The 19833-nt window shown below is 44.7% G+C and overlaps 1 protein-coding gene across 1 annotated transcript in view; it reads right to left on the bottom strand.

Moving 5' to 3' along the window:
* LOC147113790 (dedicator of cytokinesis protein 2-like) overlaps positions 1-19833 on the bottom strand; it is a 611919-nt gene that overhangs the window by 292439 nt on the left and 299647 nt on the right. Inside the window, exons 22-24 of the mRNA XM_085996164.1 lie at positions 17623-17757; positions 6343-6451; positions 907-977 (exon numbers count right to left, since the gene is read on the bottom strand). Coding sequence (XP_085852290.1) covers positions 907-977; positions 6343-6451; positions 17623-17757 — 315 coding nt within the window. The remainder of the gene's footprint in view (positions 1-906; positions 978-6342; positions 6452-17622; positions 17758-19833) is intronic.

The raw sequence follows: 19833 nt of genomic DNA, 5'->3' as shown, positions 1-19833 counted from the left end.
GGGCCTCACCGCTGGAAGCTCCGTTCAAATTCAGCCCAGACTGCTGAGGTGAAACTCTCTGTGCCTGTTAGCAGAAAGGATCCTATGTGAAATGAGTTTGTGTGGGCAAGGAACCTATAGCAAAAAAAAGGCGCCTAATTTGGCATCAGTATCACAATGGGCTAGGAGTGGATGCTTCCAACTTTGGCATTGAGCTGTGTTATTTGGGGCAGAGGAGAGGGAGATTAACTTGGCATCTAACTGTGCTTCATCTCAGAGTGATTGGTTCTGATGCTGCCCGACTGAAATGGAAAGTTTTCTATTGGCACACACTGACATTTCTCACCTCAATGAACCCAAAATTCATACCAGAAAAGTGTTAGAAAAAGGACGCTTGGAGTTATTGGGGAGGCTCAGTTACCGGTGGAGTTGGCAGCAGCCTGCTTTGACATGACTGTTCTAGGTCCGCCATGTGACCACTGGGGATAGTTTGGACCTCAGCAGATGATCAATGACGTGACAAGACAGTATTGCTCCTTCCAGTTTACAAACTAAATCTTGCAAAATATTTGTGGCGTTTGGTCCTTTGTTGTTCTAAAGAGGCACCTTCGGTATTTGTCAATCCTTTTTTTTGGTGATGAGCATGCGATACGATGATGTAAATCAAGTTTAAAACTTTGGATTACATGACATGTGTGTAATGTTACCAATGTCTTGTCTCTTCTGGCTCAGTTCCTTTTGCCTACACTGCACTCCAAATAAAAAATGTAATCTATGGTGATGAGGGCTTTGAGATGATGAGATCAGGAGCTATACAAGTGCAAATCTGTCCTTCCCTTCCCTTCCTATTTCCCACACAACAATAATAGATGCTTGTGGAAAGACTTCTTCGTAAAGATGGTGCCTCTTCAGCAGGGTGTATCTTACCTCAGTAACTTGACGTCAAAGACTGTCTCCACATCGTGTAGTACTGATGGCAGGTATTTCAAAGAAGCAACCTGGGATCAGGAAAAAATAGAAATGAGCTAGTGAAGCTGTACAAACCTGCAGTCCACATACATCAATCGTCTTCATAGCCTGAGTACTGATGGGTTCACGATAACTTGTATATTGAAGCCATCACTTTTTTGGCTGATTCTGAAGCATTATTTAAACCTCTGCAGGCTGCTTCCTTTCTGCATGCAAGGCTATGATCCACCCTTGCTACATTTCTAATGTGCTCACCATTTTAATGCAGGACTGACCAGCTCGAGCAGAATTGTTGCTTCCAACTCCCCTTGGATGCCAGTTTTAATAAACCGATTTTACTTCAGATGGAATGTTTGAGGGTGACAGCTTGATGGATCCTCGTCCATTGAATTACCACAAACTGAAAGCTTTGTTCGGACTTTTCATTCAATGCACCCCTTGATTTGTTCTTCCTCAGCTGATCAGAAAGCTATTTTCACTGCCTTTGTGACTATTTAAATGTAAAATTGCAATACATGGGCACCAAATTATGCTATTTGGGATGTCTAGAGATTTAAGTGATATTCCTCTGCGCTACGTTACTTGCCCTAGTTATCATAGAAATTTACAGCACGGAAGGAGGCCATTCGGCCCATCGTGTCTGCAAGTCGAAAAAGAGCTATCCAGCCTAATCATACTTTCCAGCCCTTGGTCTGTAGCCTTGCATGTGCATATCCAAGTACTTTTTAAATGTGATGAGGGTTTCTGACTCTACCACCCTTTCAGACGGTGAGTTCCAGACCCCCATCGCCCTCTGGGTGAAAAATGTTCTCCTCCACTCTCCTCTAATCCTTTTACCAATTACTTTAAATCTATGCCCTCTGGTTATTGACTTCTCTGCTAAGGGAAATAGATCCTTCCTATCCACTCTATCTAGACCCCTCATAATTTTATATACCCCAATCTTCCCTCAGCCTCCTCTGTTCCAAAGAAAACAACCTCAGCCTATCCAATCTTTCCTCATAGCTAAAATTCTCCAGTCCAGACAACATCCTCGTAAGTCTCCTCTGCACCCTTTCTAGTGCAATCACATCATTCCTGTAATGTGGTGACCAGAACTGTACGCAATACTCTAGCTGTGGCCTAACTAGTGTTTTATACAGTTCTAGGATAACCTCAGTGCTCTTATATTCTGTACCTCAGCTAATAAAGGAATGTATCCCGTATGTCATCTTAACCACCTTATCTACCTATCCTGCTACCTTCAGGGATCTGTGGACATGCACTCCAAGGTCCCTCTGTTCCTTTACATTTCTCAGTATCCTACCATTTATCATGTATTCCCTTGCCTTGTTAGCCCTCCCCAAATGCATTACCTCACACTTCTCTGGATTGAATTCCATTTGCCACTTTTCTGCCCACCTGACCAATCCATTGATATCTTCCTGTAGTCTACGGCTATCTTCCTCACTATCAACCACACGGCCAATTTTTGTATCATCTGCAAACTTCTTAATCATGCCCCCTACATTGAAGTCTAAATCATTGATATATACCACAAAAAGCAGGGGACTGTGGAACCCCATTGGAACAGCCTTCCAGTCACAAAAACACCCGTTGACCATTACCCTTTGCTTCCTACTGAGACAATTTTGGATCCAACTTGCCACTTTCCCTTGCATCCCATGAGCTTTTACTTTTCTGACCAGTCTGCCATGCGGACCTTGTCCAAGGCCTTGCTAAAATCCATGTAGACTACGTCAAATGTAGTACGCTCATCGACCCTCCTCATTACCTCCTCAAAAAATTCAATCAAGTTAGTCAGAGACAACTTTCCCTTAACAAATCCATGCTGACTATCCTTGTTTAATCCATGACACTCTAAATTATTATTTATACTGCCCTCAGCATTTTTTCCAATAATTTCCCGCCACCAAGGTTAGGCTGACTGGCCTGTAATTACTTGGTCTATCCCTTTCTCCTTTTTAGACAATGGCACAACATTAGCAGTCCTCCAGTCCTCTGGCACAATGCCTGTAGCCAAAGAGGATTGGAAAATGATGGTCAGAGCCTCTGCTATTTCCTCCCTTGTCTCTCTTAACAGCCTGGGATACATTATCTACTTTCAAAGATGCTAAACCTCTTAATACTTCCTCTCTCTCCATGTTTATCCCTTCTAATATTTCACAACCCTCTTTTTAACTACAATGTCTGCATCGTCCTTCTCCTGTGAAGACAGGGGCAAAGTATTCATTAAGCACCATACCCATGTCTTCTGCCTCCACACATAGGTTACCTTTATTGTCTCTAATAGGCCCTACTCTTTCTTTAGTTATTCTCTTGCTCTTTATGTATTTATAAAACATCTTTGGGTTTTCTTTGATTTTACTTGCCAATATTTTTTGTACCCTCTGTTTGCTTTCCTAATTTCCTTTTATAATTTCACCCCTGCACTTTCTATACTCCTCTTGGCTTTCTGTCATATTGAGCTCTCAGTATCTGACGATCCTGTATGCTCTTTGACATCCAGGGTGCTCTAGATTCGGGAGTCGTACCCTTTTTCTTTGTGGGAACATATTTGCTCCAGACTCTCTCTTTCTCCTCCTTGAATGCCTCCCACTACTCTGACACTGATTTACCTTCAAGTAGCTGTTTCCAGTCCACTTTTGCTAAATCACATCTCAGCTTAATAAAATTGGCCTTTTCCCCAATCGAGAACTAATCAAAAACATAAAAAAGCAATGTGTTGGGTGAGGGGCTTTGAAATGTGATGGGGAGCTGTAAAAATGCAAAAAAAATTATTTTCAACCTCCCCTCCCCTTCTTTCTTTCCTTCCCTGCCTCTCTTCCTTTGAAGATGAGTATTTTTAATTGAATGTGCTGAAGGTGTTAGAAACATAGAAAAATAGGAACAGGAGTAGGCCATTCGGCCCTTCGAGCCTGCTTTGCCATTCAATATGATCATGGCTGATCCTCTATCTCAATACCATATTCCCGCTCTCTCCCCATACCCCTTGATGCCTTTTGTGTCTTGAAATCTATCTATCTCACTCTTAAATATATTCAGTGACTTGGCCTCCACAGCCTTCTGTGGTAGAGAATTCCACAGGTTCACCACCCTCTGACTGAAGAAATTTCTCCTCATCTCAGTCCTAAATGTCCTATCCCATATCCTGAGACTGTGACCCCTCATTCTAGACCCCGCAGCCAGGCGAAACATCCTCCCTGCATCCAGTCTGTCTAGCCTTGTCAGGATTTTAAACGTTTCAATGAGATCCTCTTTCATTCATCTAAACTCTACTGAATACAGGCCTAGTTGACCCAATCTCCTCATACGACAGTCCTGCCACCCCAGGAATCAGTTTGGTGAACCTTCGCTGCACTCCCTCTATGGCAAGTATATCCTTTCTTAGGTAAGGAGACCAAAACTACACAGTACTCCAGGTGTGGTCTCGCCAAGGCCCTGTATAACTGTAGTAAGACACCCTTGCTCCTGTACTCGAATCCTCTTGCAATGAAGGCCAACATACCATTTGACTTCCTAACTGCTTGCTGCACCTGCATGCTTGCTTTCAGTGACTGGTGTACAAGGACTTTCAGGTCCCTCTGTACATCAACATTTCCCAATCTATCACCATTTAAATAATACTCTGCCTTTCTATTTTTCCTACCGAAGTGGATAATTTCACATTTATCCACGTTATACTGCATGTATTTGCCCACTCACTCAACTTGTCTAAATCACCTTGAAGCCTCTTTGCATCCTCCTCACAACTCACAATCCCACCTAATTTTGTGTCGTCAGCAAATTTGGAAATATTACATTTGGTTCCCTCATCCAAATCATTGATATATATTGTGAATAGCTGGGGCCCAAGCACTGATCCGTGCGGTACCCCACTAGTCACCGCCTGCCACCCCGAAAAAGACCCATTTATTCCAACTCTCTGTTTCCTGTCTGTTAACCAATTTTCAATCCATGCCAGTATATTACCCCCAATCCCATGTGCTTTAATTTTGCACACTAACCTCTTACGTGGGACTTTATCAAAGGCCTTCTGAAAATCCAAATATACCACATCCACTGGTTCTCCCTTATCTAGTCTATCAGTTACATCCTCAAAAAACTCCAGTAGGTTTGTCAAACACGATTTCCCTTTCATAAATCCATGTTGACTTTTTTGGTCAGCAAGGATTGAGGTGATGGGTGCGCGGGTCTCAGTGCAGGGTAGGATATGGGGAGCTGCATGTTGGAAAAGTTGGAATTCATTTGAGGGTGGACGTAGGAAGACCAGCAAGGAGAGCATTAGAATTATCAAGTCTGGAAGTGACAAAGGTTCTTCAGTGCAACCCTTCTCTATTTTTCCCCTTCTCTTACCCCATATATTCAAGTAGCCTACCAACACTCACACCCAGGTTCATGTCAACATATGGGCAAGGTCCTGAAGGATTGCCGATGTTCATGGATTTCTCCCAACGCGTGTCACTGATGTAGGAGAGAAGGGGGAGTGAAGAAAATGGGACTCAAGTTTGAAAACAAATATTCAGACAAGCATATTTAGAATCATAGAATGATACAGCACAGAAGGTGGTTATTCGGCCCATAATGCCTGTGCTGACTCTTTGAAAGATCTCTTCAATTAATCCCATTCCCCTGCTCTTTCCCCATAGCCCTGCCAATTTTTCCCCTTCAAGTATTTATTCAATTGCTTATTGAAAGTTACTACTGAATCTGCTTCTACCACCCTTTTAGCCAGTCCATTCCAGATCACAACAACTTGCTGCATAAAAATAATTCTTCTCCTCTCATCTCTGGTTCTTTTGTTAATTATCTTATAACATCTAAACAGTATGATTAGATTCTGAATATGGAATAGGTTTATATTTAAATAGATCACTAAAAGTTAAAAGGAGATTTAATAGAGGTGTTTAAAATGCTGAGGGGTTTTGATCGAGTAAATAAGGAGAAATTGTTTCCACTGGTGGAAGGGTTGGTACCCAGAGGACACCAGATTTAAGATGATTGGCAAAAGAGCCAGAGGGGAGATTAATTTTTTTTCACGCAGCGAGTTTTTATGATCTGGAATGCACTGCCTGGAAGGGCGGTGGAAGCAGATTCAATAATAACTTTCAAAAGGCAGTTGGATAAATACTTGAAAAGGAAAAATGTGCAGGGCTATGCGGAAAGAGCAGGTGAGTGGGACTATTTGGATGGTCTTTCAAAGAGCCGGCACAGGCACGATGGGCCGCATGGCCTCCTTCTTTGCTGTTTCTGTGATTCTATGATAATTGGCATGGATGTGTAGCTTTCTGTCAGGCTAATTGCAAAGTAAATACATCCTATTGTCCAGCAATCTCATCCATCATCTTATTGCACAGTCTTTTCTAGATAGCCCAGTTCCAACTGTCATCTGACCTGTAGTAGAATTGTGGTCAATTGCTGACTTTTCATCAGGTTGTTGATGGATTCAAACAGTTTTTTCAGTGATTCTTCAAACTCAGTCTGTTCCTTCTCTTCATACAGCCTAGGACAAAGAGAAACGGTTTTGAAGTCGGGGGACAAAAATGCATTTTAAAGCATCGACTGTATTTTGCTTATAAGATGTAATCTTCATTAACATGAGAATTTGTAACTGTTTATAGGAAAGTAGAGCATTTCTGAGAAAGGAGGCACAAGGCCTCTTGTAGGCTTGGGCTACATTAACACAGACATGCACTTTTGTATTAATTGTTGGATGTTTACTCACTCTTAATATATTCTCCTTGCCTCTAGCTGAAGGGTCTGGTGGGGCAGTGAGGCTATCACCACACCCTCTGCCAAAACCATTCTAAACCATGTCAGTTGAAGGGTGTTGGTGTGGCTGGAATACATGGGCACTTGCCCCCCTTTATTTCTATGTACTTTGCCTCTGCTTCAAGTCTGAGGACCCAACTCATTGACAACTCAACATCTAAGAGTGGACCAAATGTGAATCCAACTGAGGCTGGTATTCCTAGGACTGTAGTTTTTTTTTGCAAGCTGGAAATTAAGGGGGAGGACCAAGACCCCTAGAGCAAGATGTCAAATGTTTGAAAAGAGGAGAGAATGTTAAGGTCAAACAGAAGGAGCAGTAAAGTGACATCAATCTTGGGTTTTGAAGCTTGAAAACTGAGGTGTAAGGAGTTCCACAGTTTTGAGATCTGGGGGAGGAATTGTTGTGTATGTACCTTTTAAGGGAATAACTGGTCTTAGACTGCAGTACCGGCAGTGACCACCCCTGTATAAAAGGCCCTAGCAGGCTTCTGTATTTCAGTCTGACGTTGCCTCCTGTTCAAGTAAAGTACCTGTTAAACTGTTCTCCCGAAGTCAGTGTATTATTGAGGCGCGGACTTTACAGTGGCGACGAGTAAGTACGAACTCACCGGAAGTGTGGCAGCATCTCACGGGGATCTCGCCCTGAGAGGAGGGTTCTGGAAGGTCGTAGTCTGAGCAACGGGCGTCGACAGAGGGCAACCGCCCAAAGAATTCATCGGTGTTCGGAGAATTGCGGGAGAGACTGTGGAGAGCTGTGCAGTTAAGGTGTTCCAGCAAATCGTGCTGGTAGCAGGTAGCGCGCTGACCCTTCCGGACTGCGGCGGGCTCAAGCTCGATCGAGTGGCTCTACAAAACGGGCCGCGCAGCGTCGCCGGGAAAAGAAAACAAGAGAGAGAGAGGGTGGAGCGCACAGGGCGCGGTCGGTGCTCAAGAACAGGGCAGCGGAGAGAAACTGAACGGGGGGAAGGAAAGCGAGACGCGCCGAAGCTGCGGGTCGCCGCCATTACCCCATAGAACGCTAGGAGCAGCGTGGCAGCAAGGAGAAGAAGCAAAAGCGCGGGAGGCGCCATTTTATCCCGTTGGGGAAGAAGCAAAAGCACGGGAGGCGCCATTTTATTCCATTGGGGAAGAAGCAAAAGCGCGGGAGGCGCCATTTTAAGTCACCCAAGATGCCGAAAAGTGGCAGTATCACTGCTTTCGACAACGAGGTAGAAGACTGGACCACGTATGTGGAAAGAATTGAAGTGTACTGCAAGGCAAATGAGGTGGCCGATGGAAAGAGGGCGTCGTTATTATTAAATCTGATGGGTGCGAGTACGTACGGCCTATTGCGGAATTTAATTACCCCAGCTAAACCAATGGAGAAAAGTTTTGAGGAGATTGTTCATATCTTACAGGAACACCTAAGCCCTACATCACTGCTGATAGCAGAAAGATTCAAGTTCCATAAAAGAAACCAGCACAAAGATGAGAGCAATTCTGATGAAACTACGCAAGTTATCGAAGCACTGCCAGTTCGGAGCAGGACTGGCAGACACCTTACGGGATAAGTTTGCCTGCGGGCTCCAGAGTGAAGGAACCCAGAAACGACTACTTTCAAAAAAGGACCTGACGCTAGAACAGGCTTTCAGCGTGGCAGTATCCTACAAGCAGCAGCACGGGGAGCTGCGGAAATACAACAGAAACCACAAGAATACAGCGCTAACGAAATGGCGTATGGAGCAGAAAAGTGCTATCGCTGCGGCAAAACAACCCATGAGCAGAAGGACTGCTGGTTTAAAGACAAAATATGCAGGCAATGTGGAAAAATGGGACATATAGCAAGAGTCTGCAGGTCGGGAAAGAAAACCGACATGACAAGAACTACTAAGGAACAGTACAGGAAAGTAAAGAAACTGACAGACAGTAGTTCAGAAGATCAGGAGAGTGATAAGGACTCCGGGAGCAGGAGACTAAGTTGTTTAAAGTTACACAACGTGATCGCAAAAGAAGATCACCGAACCATTTGGGTCACCCTCATGATAGCAGGGTCCCCAGTAAAGATGGAATTGGACACAGGATCAGCCCTAACTGTCATGAATCGACGAGACTATGAGCGGCTATTCTCACACATACCCTTAAAGGACACGTCCATTGTATTGAAGACATACACGGGGCAAAAGGTCTACCCCAGAGGAAAAATAAGGGTGCCAGTTGAATATAACGGAAAGGAAACACAGAAACTATACATGTATATACTACGAGATGGAGGACCACCATTATTGGGATGTGAATGGATCCGAAAAATACAATTGGATTGGCATTCCATTCTGGCACCAACAGTGACTGACAAAAAGGATGATGACGTCGCACCTGGACGTCTGTCACAAATTCTATCTGACGCGGAAGAGGTGTTCCAACAAGGACTTGGGACTCTAAAAGGAGTAAAGGCAACCATAAAGATTGAGGATAACGCAACCCCAAAATTTTTCAAGGCCAGACCGATGCCATACGCGATCCGCCCAGCCGTTGAAGCTGAACTGGAGAGTCTGGAGCGTTCGGGGGTGCTGTCTAAGTTGGACTGGAGCGAGTGGGCCACACCCATCGTTCCTGTAATGAAGAAAGCATTGAGCAGCACGCCTGGGGAGCCAAGGAAGGTTTGCATCTGTGGGGACTTCAAGGTGACTGTGAACCCAGTCCTGCACACAGTACAGTATCCACTTCCACGGATAGAAGATATTTTCGCCTCACTATCTGGAGGGAAACGTTTTACAAAGATTGATCTGGCTCAAGCGTATCTACAAATGGAGGTGGAAGACGCATCTAGGAAATACCTCACGATAAACACTCACAAAGGCCTTTACCAGTACAATCGACTGGTATTCAGGGTAGCATCGGCCCCGGCTATTTTGCAGAGGGCAATGGAACAAGTCCTGCAAGGGATCCCGGGGACCCAGTGTTATTTGGACGACATCCTGGTTACGGGCGAAAATGACAATGAACACCTTGCCAACCTGGAACAGGTGCTCACGAGATTGCAGGGATATGGGCTATGAGCCAACCGCCCCAAATGCGAGTTCTTCAGGAGACAAATCTCGTATTGTGGCCACATGATTGATGAGGAAGGGTTACATAAGTCGCCGGACAAGATTGAGGCTGTAGTCAAGGCTCCAGCACCGGAAAATGTGTCGCAACTGAGGTCGTTCCTCGGGTTGGTGAACTGCTACCATAAGTTCTTGCTGAATTTATCTACAATTCTGCACCCACTGAATGCCCTGCTTCAAACTGGTGTAACATGGAAATGGAGTGATGAGTGTAAGCGTGCCTTTCAGGAATGTAAATGCCTAATCACTTCAAAAGAAGTGTTGGCCCACTACAACCCAACACTGCCGATTTGGTTGGCATGTGATGCGTCACCTTACGGCATTGGAGTGGTACTGTCACACAAATTCCGTGACAGTTCAGAGAGGCCAATAGCCTTTGCATCGCGCTCGCTAACCTCAGCCGAGCGTAACTACGTCCAGATTGACAGGGAGGCCCTCAGCCTGGTGTGGGGGGTGAAGAAGTTCAATCACTATCTGCACGGGCAGAAATTCACCCTACTAACTGATCATCAACCCCTGGTCTCAATTTTTAACCCAACGAAGGGCATTCCGGTGATGACGGCGCAACGGCTGCAAAGATAGTCACTTTTTCTAGGGGCACATCAGTACGACATAGAGTACAAAGGTACGAAACAGCATGGAAACGCTGATGGGCTGTCGCGCCTACCATTGCCTACGGCGGAAGAAGCACCTGCAGTGGACCCTGTGGAGATATTCCATGCGACCATAGTCGAATGTTTGCCTGTTACAAACGCAAGTATTGAGAAGGAAACCCGAAATGACCCGACACACTCTCGGGTCTATGATTTGATGGTGAAGGGATGGCCAGCATATGGCGACTCACTGTTGCCAGCATTCTCGCCAAGGAGAGAACAGCTGTCAGTGTGCCGGGGAAACTTGATGTGTGGATCCTGAGTGGTAATTCCACCCAAGTTGAGAGATAGAGTGCTCAATGAGCTTCACGAGGGTCATCTGGGAGGGGTAAAAATGAGGAGCCTAGCCAGGGCGTTTGTGTGGTGGCCGGGAATCGATAAAGAAATTGAGGATATGACTAAGAGATGCACAGGATGCCAGAAGGTCCAAAACACTCCACCACAGGCCCTGCTACATCCATGGGAGTGGCCCTCATCTCCATGGCAACAGGCACACATTGATTTTGCTGGTCCATTTATGGACTCAATGTTTCTAATAGCTGTGGACGCCCATTCGAAATGGCCAGAGGTCATTAAAATGTCCTCCACGACCACGGAGAAAACTATTGCAGTCCTAAGGACCATCTTCGCCAGGAATGGGTTGCCAGAACAGATTTGCTCCGACAATGGCCCACAGTTTGTGTCTGAGGATTTCCGGAGGTTCCTGAAGAATAATGGGGTGAAACATTACACATCTGCCCCATATCATCCAGCCACAAATGGATTGGCTGAGAGGTTTGTTCAGACCTTTAAAAAGGCCATAAAGGCAATGTATAATGACGACATACCACTACAACACAAGGTGGATAATTTCTTGTTTGCTTACCGGAATGCGACACATGCAGTAACCAACCAAACTCCAGCCGTACTGTTTTTCAACCGAAGACTAAGATGTAGCTTGGATTTGCTCAAACCAAACATAAGACGAGATGTTGAGGATAAGCAGTTCCAACACATAAATGAGAAGCCAACCAGGAGCTTCAAGATAGGGCAACCAGTCTTGGCCCGCGACTACCGAACAGAAAAATGGCAGCCTGGAACGATAGGCACACAGCAGGGACCACTAATGTACACAGTGGACATTGGAGAGAGCATCGTGAGACGCCATGCTGACCAGATTCTAGAGTCACAGGAACAAGCCAAATCTATACCACAAGCAGGTGCACCTGGTAATGAGCCCGAAGTACAGATTGCGCCTACCTCAGAAGCAGGGGTATTGGAAGGTGATGAACCAACCAATGACAATGAGCCAGAATTGACTCCACCGCAAGAACAGGATACTCGAGAAAGGCGCTATCCAGTCAGGATCAGGAAGCCTCCTCAAAGACTGAACTTATAAATGACTATTTCAGTTGATGTATATAGTACCGAGAAAATTGTAATTGTAATTAGTTATTATTTAGTTGTTAAATTAATGTTATGTACTGTTTATCTAAAAGGGGAGGAATTGTTGTGTATGTACCTTTAAGGGAATAACTGGTCTTAGACTGCAGTACCGGCAGTGACCACCCCTGTATAAAAGGCCCTAGCAGGCTTCTGTATTTCAGTCTGACGTTGCCTCCTGTTCAAGTAAAGTACCTGTTAAACTGTTCTCCCGAAGTCCGTGTATTATTGAGGTGCGGACTTTACAGGGGGGGAAGAAATTGAGCTTGAGCAGGAGATAGTATGATGAGTATTGAATTCAATACAGTGAGGATTCAAAGAGGAAGAGGAGTGCATAGGTTTAATATTTACAGTTTCAAAGAAACAAAGGAGTCACATTCAGAGGTGCAATCGCCTTGTAGCAGTGATTGAAAACAAAGAAATGTTGTGGTGGGAGAAAGAGAAAAGTTTGCATGAATATAGAATTGTGGAATTTTAGCACGGAGGGTTCATTACGCCTCTGCTGGTTCTTTGAAAGAGCTTTCTGCTTAGTCCCATTCCGTTTTTTCTCGTGCCCTTTTAAAATTTTCTTTTTCAAATACTTACCCACTTTCCTTTTAAAAGCCATGATGGATTCTGCATTGCTAAGGCATTCTATGCCCTAACTACCTTCTGCCTAAAACAAAATCTTATCCTCTTTCTTTTTTTTTCTCTCTCTGCTGAATGGCTAATTCGATATTGACCAAAAAGCCTCCAAAATGGCATCTTATCAAAGGACATTTAAAAGTCCATATACACACCATCCACTGCATTTCCTTCATCAGTACACTTTGTTACTTCCTCAAAGAACTTTTAAAATTGTTAGACATAATTTGCCTTTTTAAAAGTCCATGATGACTGTCCTTAATTAACCCATGCTCTAGGTTAGTATTGATTTTAACCTGTATCACTGCCTCGAGAAACTAACCCACTAGTAATATTAGTCTGACAGGTGTACAATTAGCTGGTTTATTGCTTGCTCCCCTTTTTGAACACCCTCTAACATAACTTCAGAGCTTTAATAAATAAAAGGACTTGTATTTATATAGCACATTTCAAGACCTCAGAACATCCCAAAGAGCTTTACACCAATTAAGTACTTTTGAAGTCTAATCACTGTTGTAATGTAGGGAAACGCGGAAGCCAATTTACGCACGACGATGTCCCAAAATCAGCAACAAAATGCATTAACCGATAATCTGTTTTAGTGAAGTTGGTTGACGAATAAGTATTGCAAGGGCACCAGGAAAATTCTCCTGCTCTTCTTCGAAATAGTGCCATGTGATCTTTACATCCACCTGAGCAGGTTATTGGTGAGTAATTGCCACTAGCAAGCAGCACTCACCAATAACCTGCTCACTGATGCCCAGTTTGGGTTCCGCCAAGTCCACTCTACTCCAGACCTCATTACAGCCTTGGTCCAAACATGGACAAAAGAGCTGAATTCCAGAGGTGAGGTGAGAGTGACTGCCTTTGACATCAAGGCAGCATTTGACCGAGTGTGGCATCAAGGAGTCAGAGTAAAACTGAAGTCAATAGGAATCGGGGGGGGGGGGGGGGCGGTGGGGACTCTCCATTGGCTGAAGTCATACCTAGCATAAAGGAAGATGGTTGTGGTGGTTGGAGGTCAATGATCACAGCCCCAGGACATTACTGCAGGTGTTCCTCAGGGCAGTGTCCTAGGCCAAATCATCTTCAGCTGCTTCATCAATGAACGTCCCGCCAGGTCAGAAATGGGGATGTTCGCTGATGACTGCACAGTGTTCAGTGCCATTCGCAACTCCTCAGATAATGAAGCAGTCCATGCCCGCATGCAACAAGACCTGGACGATGTTCAGGCTTGGGCTGATAAGTGGCAGGTAATATTCGTGCCACTGAAGTGCCAGGCAATGACTATCTTCAATAAGTGAGAGTCTAACCACTGCCCCTTGACATTCAACGGCATTACCATCGCTGAATCCCCCACCATCAACATGCTGGGGGTCACCATTGACCAGAAACTTAACTGGACCAACCACATAAATACTGTGGCTGCTTGCAGCCAGAGGCTAGATATTGTGCAGCGAATGTCTCACCTCCTGACTCCCCAAAGTCTTTCCATCATCTACAAGGCACAAATAAGGAGTGTGATGGAATAATCTCCACTTGCCTGGATGAATGCAGCTCCAACAACACTCAAGAAGCTCGACACCATCCAGGACAAAGCAGGCCACTTGATTGGCATCGCATCCACCACCTTAAACATTCACTCCCTCCACCACTGGCGTACCGTGGCTGCAGTGTGTACCATCTACAGGATGCACTGCAGCAACTCGCCAAGGCTTCTTCGGCAGCACCTCCCAAACCCGCGACCTCTTCCACCTAGAAGGACAAGGACAGCAGTGTATGGGAACACCACCACCTCCAAGTTCCCCTCCAAGTCACACACCAGCCTGACTTAGAAGGATATCGGCATTCCTTCATCGCTGGGTTAGAATCCTGGGAATCCCTCCCTAACAGCACTGTGGGAGTACCTTCACCACACGGACTGCAGCGGTTCAAAAGGCGGCTCCCCACCACCACCTCAAGGGCAATTAGGTATGGGCAATAAATGCTGGCCTTGCCAGCGACACCCACATCCCATGAACGAATTTTTAAAAAAGCGGACAGTCGGGACCGCGGTATAACATCTCATCAGAAAGACAGCATCTCCGACAGTGCAGCACTCCCTCATTACTGCACTGAAGTGTCAACCTAGAGTATGTGCTCAAGTCTCAGGAATGGGACTCCAACCCACAACCTTCTGACCCCAAGGCAAGAGTGGTACTACTGATAGGAAAAGAATAGATTTGGCAGAGGTAAAGGAGCCATGATCGAAAAGGAAGCGTTCTTGGGAGGTTTTTGAAGTCAGCAAAGGAAGTAGTAAGGCAGACTGGTTTTGGATGAGAGTTCCAGAAACAGAAAACATTGAAATCAATCTCTCGAGATTGGAATAGTTAGCAGGGTTGTCTTCTCTTGATGAAAATTCGCTTTTTCAATTCTCAGCCTGACTCCAAGGCAATTTCCATTAATGCATTATTCAAAACATATTTGTTTTCTGTCCTTCAGAAGAGACGTTAAACCAAGGTCCTGTCTGCCTCTTCCAGTTGATCAAGGCAACATTAATGATCCCACGGCACTATTCAAGTAAGAGCAGGGAGTTCTGCTGGTGTCCTAGCCAACATTCTAAACTCGACCAACAACACCACAAACAGATTAATTGGCCATTCATCCCACTTGCTGTTTGTGGGATCTTGCTGTGTTTACCCACATAACAAGTGAATGCAGTTCCAAAAAAAATGCTTTGGGATGTTGTGAGAGATATAAGAAGATTCTATGTCAATACAAATTCTTTTTATAAAAGTAGCTTTTGAAATAGCACAGTCACTTGGTGATAGGTATCATGTTTCATTAGTTTTAATGTTCTAAACTGATTAATTTTTTTTTCATTATCCTCATTAATGAATGATTTGCATTCATATAGGATCTATACTGTCTCAAACATCTCAACACAGTTCGGGGGAAAAATTGGGTTTCTTTGTGCCTCCCGTTCGCGTTCCCGAGGGGGGCGCTAACTGGGTGCAAAGCCCCTAACGCCTGGGCGTGGCACTGCTAACGCCTCCCACAAAAGTCAGCGGGAGGTTAGCGGCGGCAGCAGCCGGTAGTACCCCGTGGCGCTGCAACTCCGGCGGTGACATCATTAGCGTGCGCAGCAACCCGATCGCGCCCCCTGACCTACCGCCGGACGATATGTCCGACAGGGTCAGGGTGGTGTTTTTGCGGCCACGGCGGTGCAAATTAAAGGGCAGGTGCCGGGCGGCCATTTTAATTTGGGCCACCTGCCAGCACCTGCCCCCTCTCGCTTCCTCCTGCGGGGTGCTGGCTGCAATCGGTCAGCCTGGCACTTCTCTTGGGCCAGGCTCTTTTCCTGGCACCCTGCTCCCCGGTGGTCCAGCAGGGCTCCAGGGTGCGCTGCACTAGGCCCCTCCCCTTTAATCAGGGAAGGGAGGCCTGTAATACCGCGGCACTATGTGCCGACACGATATTGAATGGTAGCGCCCCAGGAAGGAGGGGGAGCGCTTCCAGTAGCGCCCTCCCTCCTGCTTGGGATGCTGTCACTCAATTTACGGCATGGGGCGGCATCTTTTTTGGGGCGCTGGGGGCGCGACCAAACTTTTCCCCCTTTGTTTTAATGAATTGTTTTGTAGTATAATTTCTTTAAATGGCCAATGGGACCAACAGCTACAGGTCAACACTTCTGACAGCACAGCACTCCCTCAGTAATGTACTGATGTGTCATTCCTAGGTAACGTGTTGAAGGCCTGGAATCCACGACCTTCTGACTCAGAAGCAAGAGGTCCACCACATGAGCTAAGCTGACACTTTGAAAGCTTGCGTGTTTAAATGACTCCTGTCGAGGACAGTCACAGCTGATCTGTTACCACTCTAATCTTTATGGATGAGTATCTAAATGAGCACAGAGAAGCTGTGACAGTGTAAAGGCACTTGGTTAAATATTCTTTTATGTACCATACATAATCATTTGCCTAATGATTCTCCGTCATAATGTATCAGTCCTACTTCATGTATAGATGCCGAGAGAAGCAGTCTCAATTGCACTATAGCCATTATTTAAATTGTCTGTTAATGCGGACAATTGACACCTCTTTCTAACTAAAACAAAAAGAAAATACTGCAGGTGCTGGAAATCTGAAATAAAAACAGAAAATGCTGGAGATACTCAGCAGGTCAGGCAGCATCTGTGAAGAGAGAAACAGAGTTAATGTTTCAGGTCGATGACCTTTCATCAGAACTGGAAAAAAGCAGGAAATGGAACAGGGGCCGAGGTTATGATCTGAAATTGTTGAACTCTATGTTGAATCCAGAACGATGAGGTGCTGCTCGAGGAACAGCACCTCATTTTTCGATTAGGTACTTTACAGCCTTCTGGACTCAACATAGAGTTCAACAATTTCAGATCATAACCTCGGCCCCTATCATATATATTTTTTATCCACACTTTTTATTTGTGTCTTTTCTTCTCTCCCACATGGCAGCTGTCTTTCATTCTGCCAACACAATTTACACTTCATCTAGAGCCATCCTTTGTTTCTTAACCTGTCCCATTACCATCTCCTTTTACCTTGAATATCTCTTAATGCCTCTTAACCTCTCCTGCCTTCTATCCTATTACAGACCTTCCCTTTTGTTCTTTCATCCCCTCCCCCATTTCCCAGCCCCTACACTTGCTTAAAAATCTGTTCCATTTCCTGCTTTTTTCCAGTTCTGACGAAAGGTCATTGACCTGAAACGTTAACTCTGTTTCTCTCTCCACAGATGCTGCCTGACCTGCTGAGTATCTCCAGCATTTTCTGTTTTTACCTCTTTCTAACTGGTGTTTTCTTTGGCAGTTGCTTTGCATCCCTTTTGTATTGGGATTCAGTGGAGCCTTCCGTACAAATGCCCTATACTCCTGTCCAAATTTTTAAGTCTAATGGTGATCAAGTAGTATTTTTGGCAAATTGATAACCAAAGTGCTTACTTTGTTAAATTCTGACCGTTTATGGATTTCCTTCAAAAACCCATTAAAAAAAATTGAAGTCGAAATACTTTTAAATATATATATTTTAAACAAGCGGTCTGATTAAGGTCATGAAAAGTTAAGTTGATCAGTTAATAAAAGAAGTAAATCAATATATGGAACTTACTGTGCAAATAACGATCGGGACCTCACTATGAACTTGAAGATGTACTCTAGTGCTTTCAAAGTCCGTAAGATTGGTTCACACTGCTTGCCTTCGCAACATATATCCAGGTAGTTTTTCAACACTGTCATCAGTTTTCTAGAGTAAGATTCATGGAAGAAAATAAAGAAGAATGGCACATTAAAAAGAATTGTACACTTGTCGATAATTTGATGTATGTGCATGTGTGATATTGACTTTTTTTCAACTGTAATCACAGAATCACAGAAACCCCACAATGCAGATAGAGGCCATTTCGGCCCATCGAGCCTGCACCGACACATATCCCACCCGATCCCCGTAACCCCTACACCAACACATATCCCACCCTATAACCCCACATATTTTAATCCCCCTAACACTAAGGGTCAATTTATCATAGCCAATCAACCTAACCTGCACATCTTTGGACTGTGGGAGGAAACCGGAGCACCCGGAGAAAACCCACGCAAACACGGGGAGAATGTGCAAACTCCACACAGACAGTCACCCGAGGCCGGATTCGAACCCGGGTCCCTGGCGCTGTGAGGCAACAGTGCTAACCACTATGCCACCGTGCTGCCCCTTACATAATATTTGATGTTTTTAAGAGAATTTGAAGACTCGGCACAAAACATGTCCAGCAACTGAAAAAGCAGCACTTACCGGAGCAAATAAAATACTGAATTACATAAAGAAAGACTTGCATTTATACAACGCCTTTTACGACCATCAGGACATCCGAAAGCGCTTTATGTGAAATATATTGTCACTCTTGTAATGTAGGAAATGCAGTAGCCAATTTAAACACCACAAACAGCAATTTGATAATGACCAGATAATCTGTTTTTAGTGGTGTTGATTGAGAGATAAATATTGGCCAGACACCGGGGTGAACTCCCCTGCTCTTCTTTGAAATAGTGCCATGGGATCTTTTATATCCACCTAAGCAGGCAAACAGGGCCTCGGTTTAAGGTCTCATCCGAAGACAGCACCTCTGACAGTCCAGTGCTCAGTACTGTACTGAAGTGGCAGCACTCGAGTCTCTGGAATAGGGCTTGAACCCACAATCTTCTGACTCAGAGGCGAGAGTGCTACCACTGAGCCACAGCAGATACCAAAACAGTAAGGTGCAAGTTGTGAGGAAGTCTTGCTGCAACTGTATAGTATTAAGGTTAGACCACACCTTGAGTGCTCATCCATTTCTAGTCACTGAGACACAAGGGAGGCATTCAAGCCCTCAAAGTGCTACAGAGAGGAGCAACAAGGCTAACCTTTTTATGAGGGAAGACTGGAGAAGCTTGGGCTTTCAAATCTTGAAAGGTAATGACTGAGAGTGGTCTTGTGAAGTAAATAATATATTGTTTAGAAAGAGGTAAATCTAAAACTGGTTAAACAGTGACCAGAGGACAAAGGGCACACTTCAAATTTAGCAAAAAGGCAAATGTCAGACTACTTTCAGGAAGTTCTTCACTCAAAGGACATCAAGATGTAGTACAGGAAACTTTCGTTTATCCAGAGGTTAAATGTCCGGAAAGCTCTATCTACCAGCAAAATTCAGGAGTCGGTTCAGATAATTTTTTTTCTTTTCGTTGCTTCTTTTCTCCAGTCCTGGCTCTGCAAGCATCTCTGTAGCTAAGCAACAGCTTCAGCTAGACGCTTGCAAGCTGCGCCGACTGTTTTGAAGCTGTTGCTAAGCAACAGGGTTTGTTGCTTCACATGGAGCTCTGAGCTCCGTATGTTTTAACATTAGCACTGGTTTCTACGGCAGTTTTGATCTAACGGCACCAGCTCGGTCCCATCGGTGCCGGATACCAGAAAGTTTCCTGTATGTACTTCCAGGTAGGTGAAAACCCTGGAATCATTTAAGAAACTCTCGTGATGAGGGGGACTGTAGTTTCTTTTTGAATGAAGTAGCTGAATAAATGTGTCTCTTTATCTTGTGATGTCTCTAAAATTTGTCCTTTGTGTCACTTTTCTTGACTTTTTTGATCATGATTCATCAAAAAGGATTTGGGTAAAGAGGGTTTCTAATGCCAGAGGGTTTCAAAATTAATGTATATTCTTACGAGTTTTAAAAAGAACGAGGCACCCAGATGAGAGGTGATCAATAAACTAAATGTGAGTAATTTCTCCCAGGCACGAACAATAGGCGATTTGCTAGCTAGCCTGGGTATTCAGAAAGATGCCTCTCAA

The sequence above is a fragment of the Somniosus microcephalus genome, chromosome 8 (genome assembly GCF_052327205.1).
Source record: "Somniosus microcephalus isolate GS21.2 chromosome 8, FLI_Smic_1.0, whole genome shotgun sequence".
Classification (NCBI taxonomy): domain Eukaryota; kingdom Metazoa; phylum Chordata; class Chondrichthyes; order Squaliformes; family Somniosidae; genus Somniosus; species Somniosus microcephalus.
The sequence above is the reverse complement of the archived record's forward strand: the minus strand, read 5'-3'. Positions and strand labels throughout refer to the sequence as shown.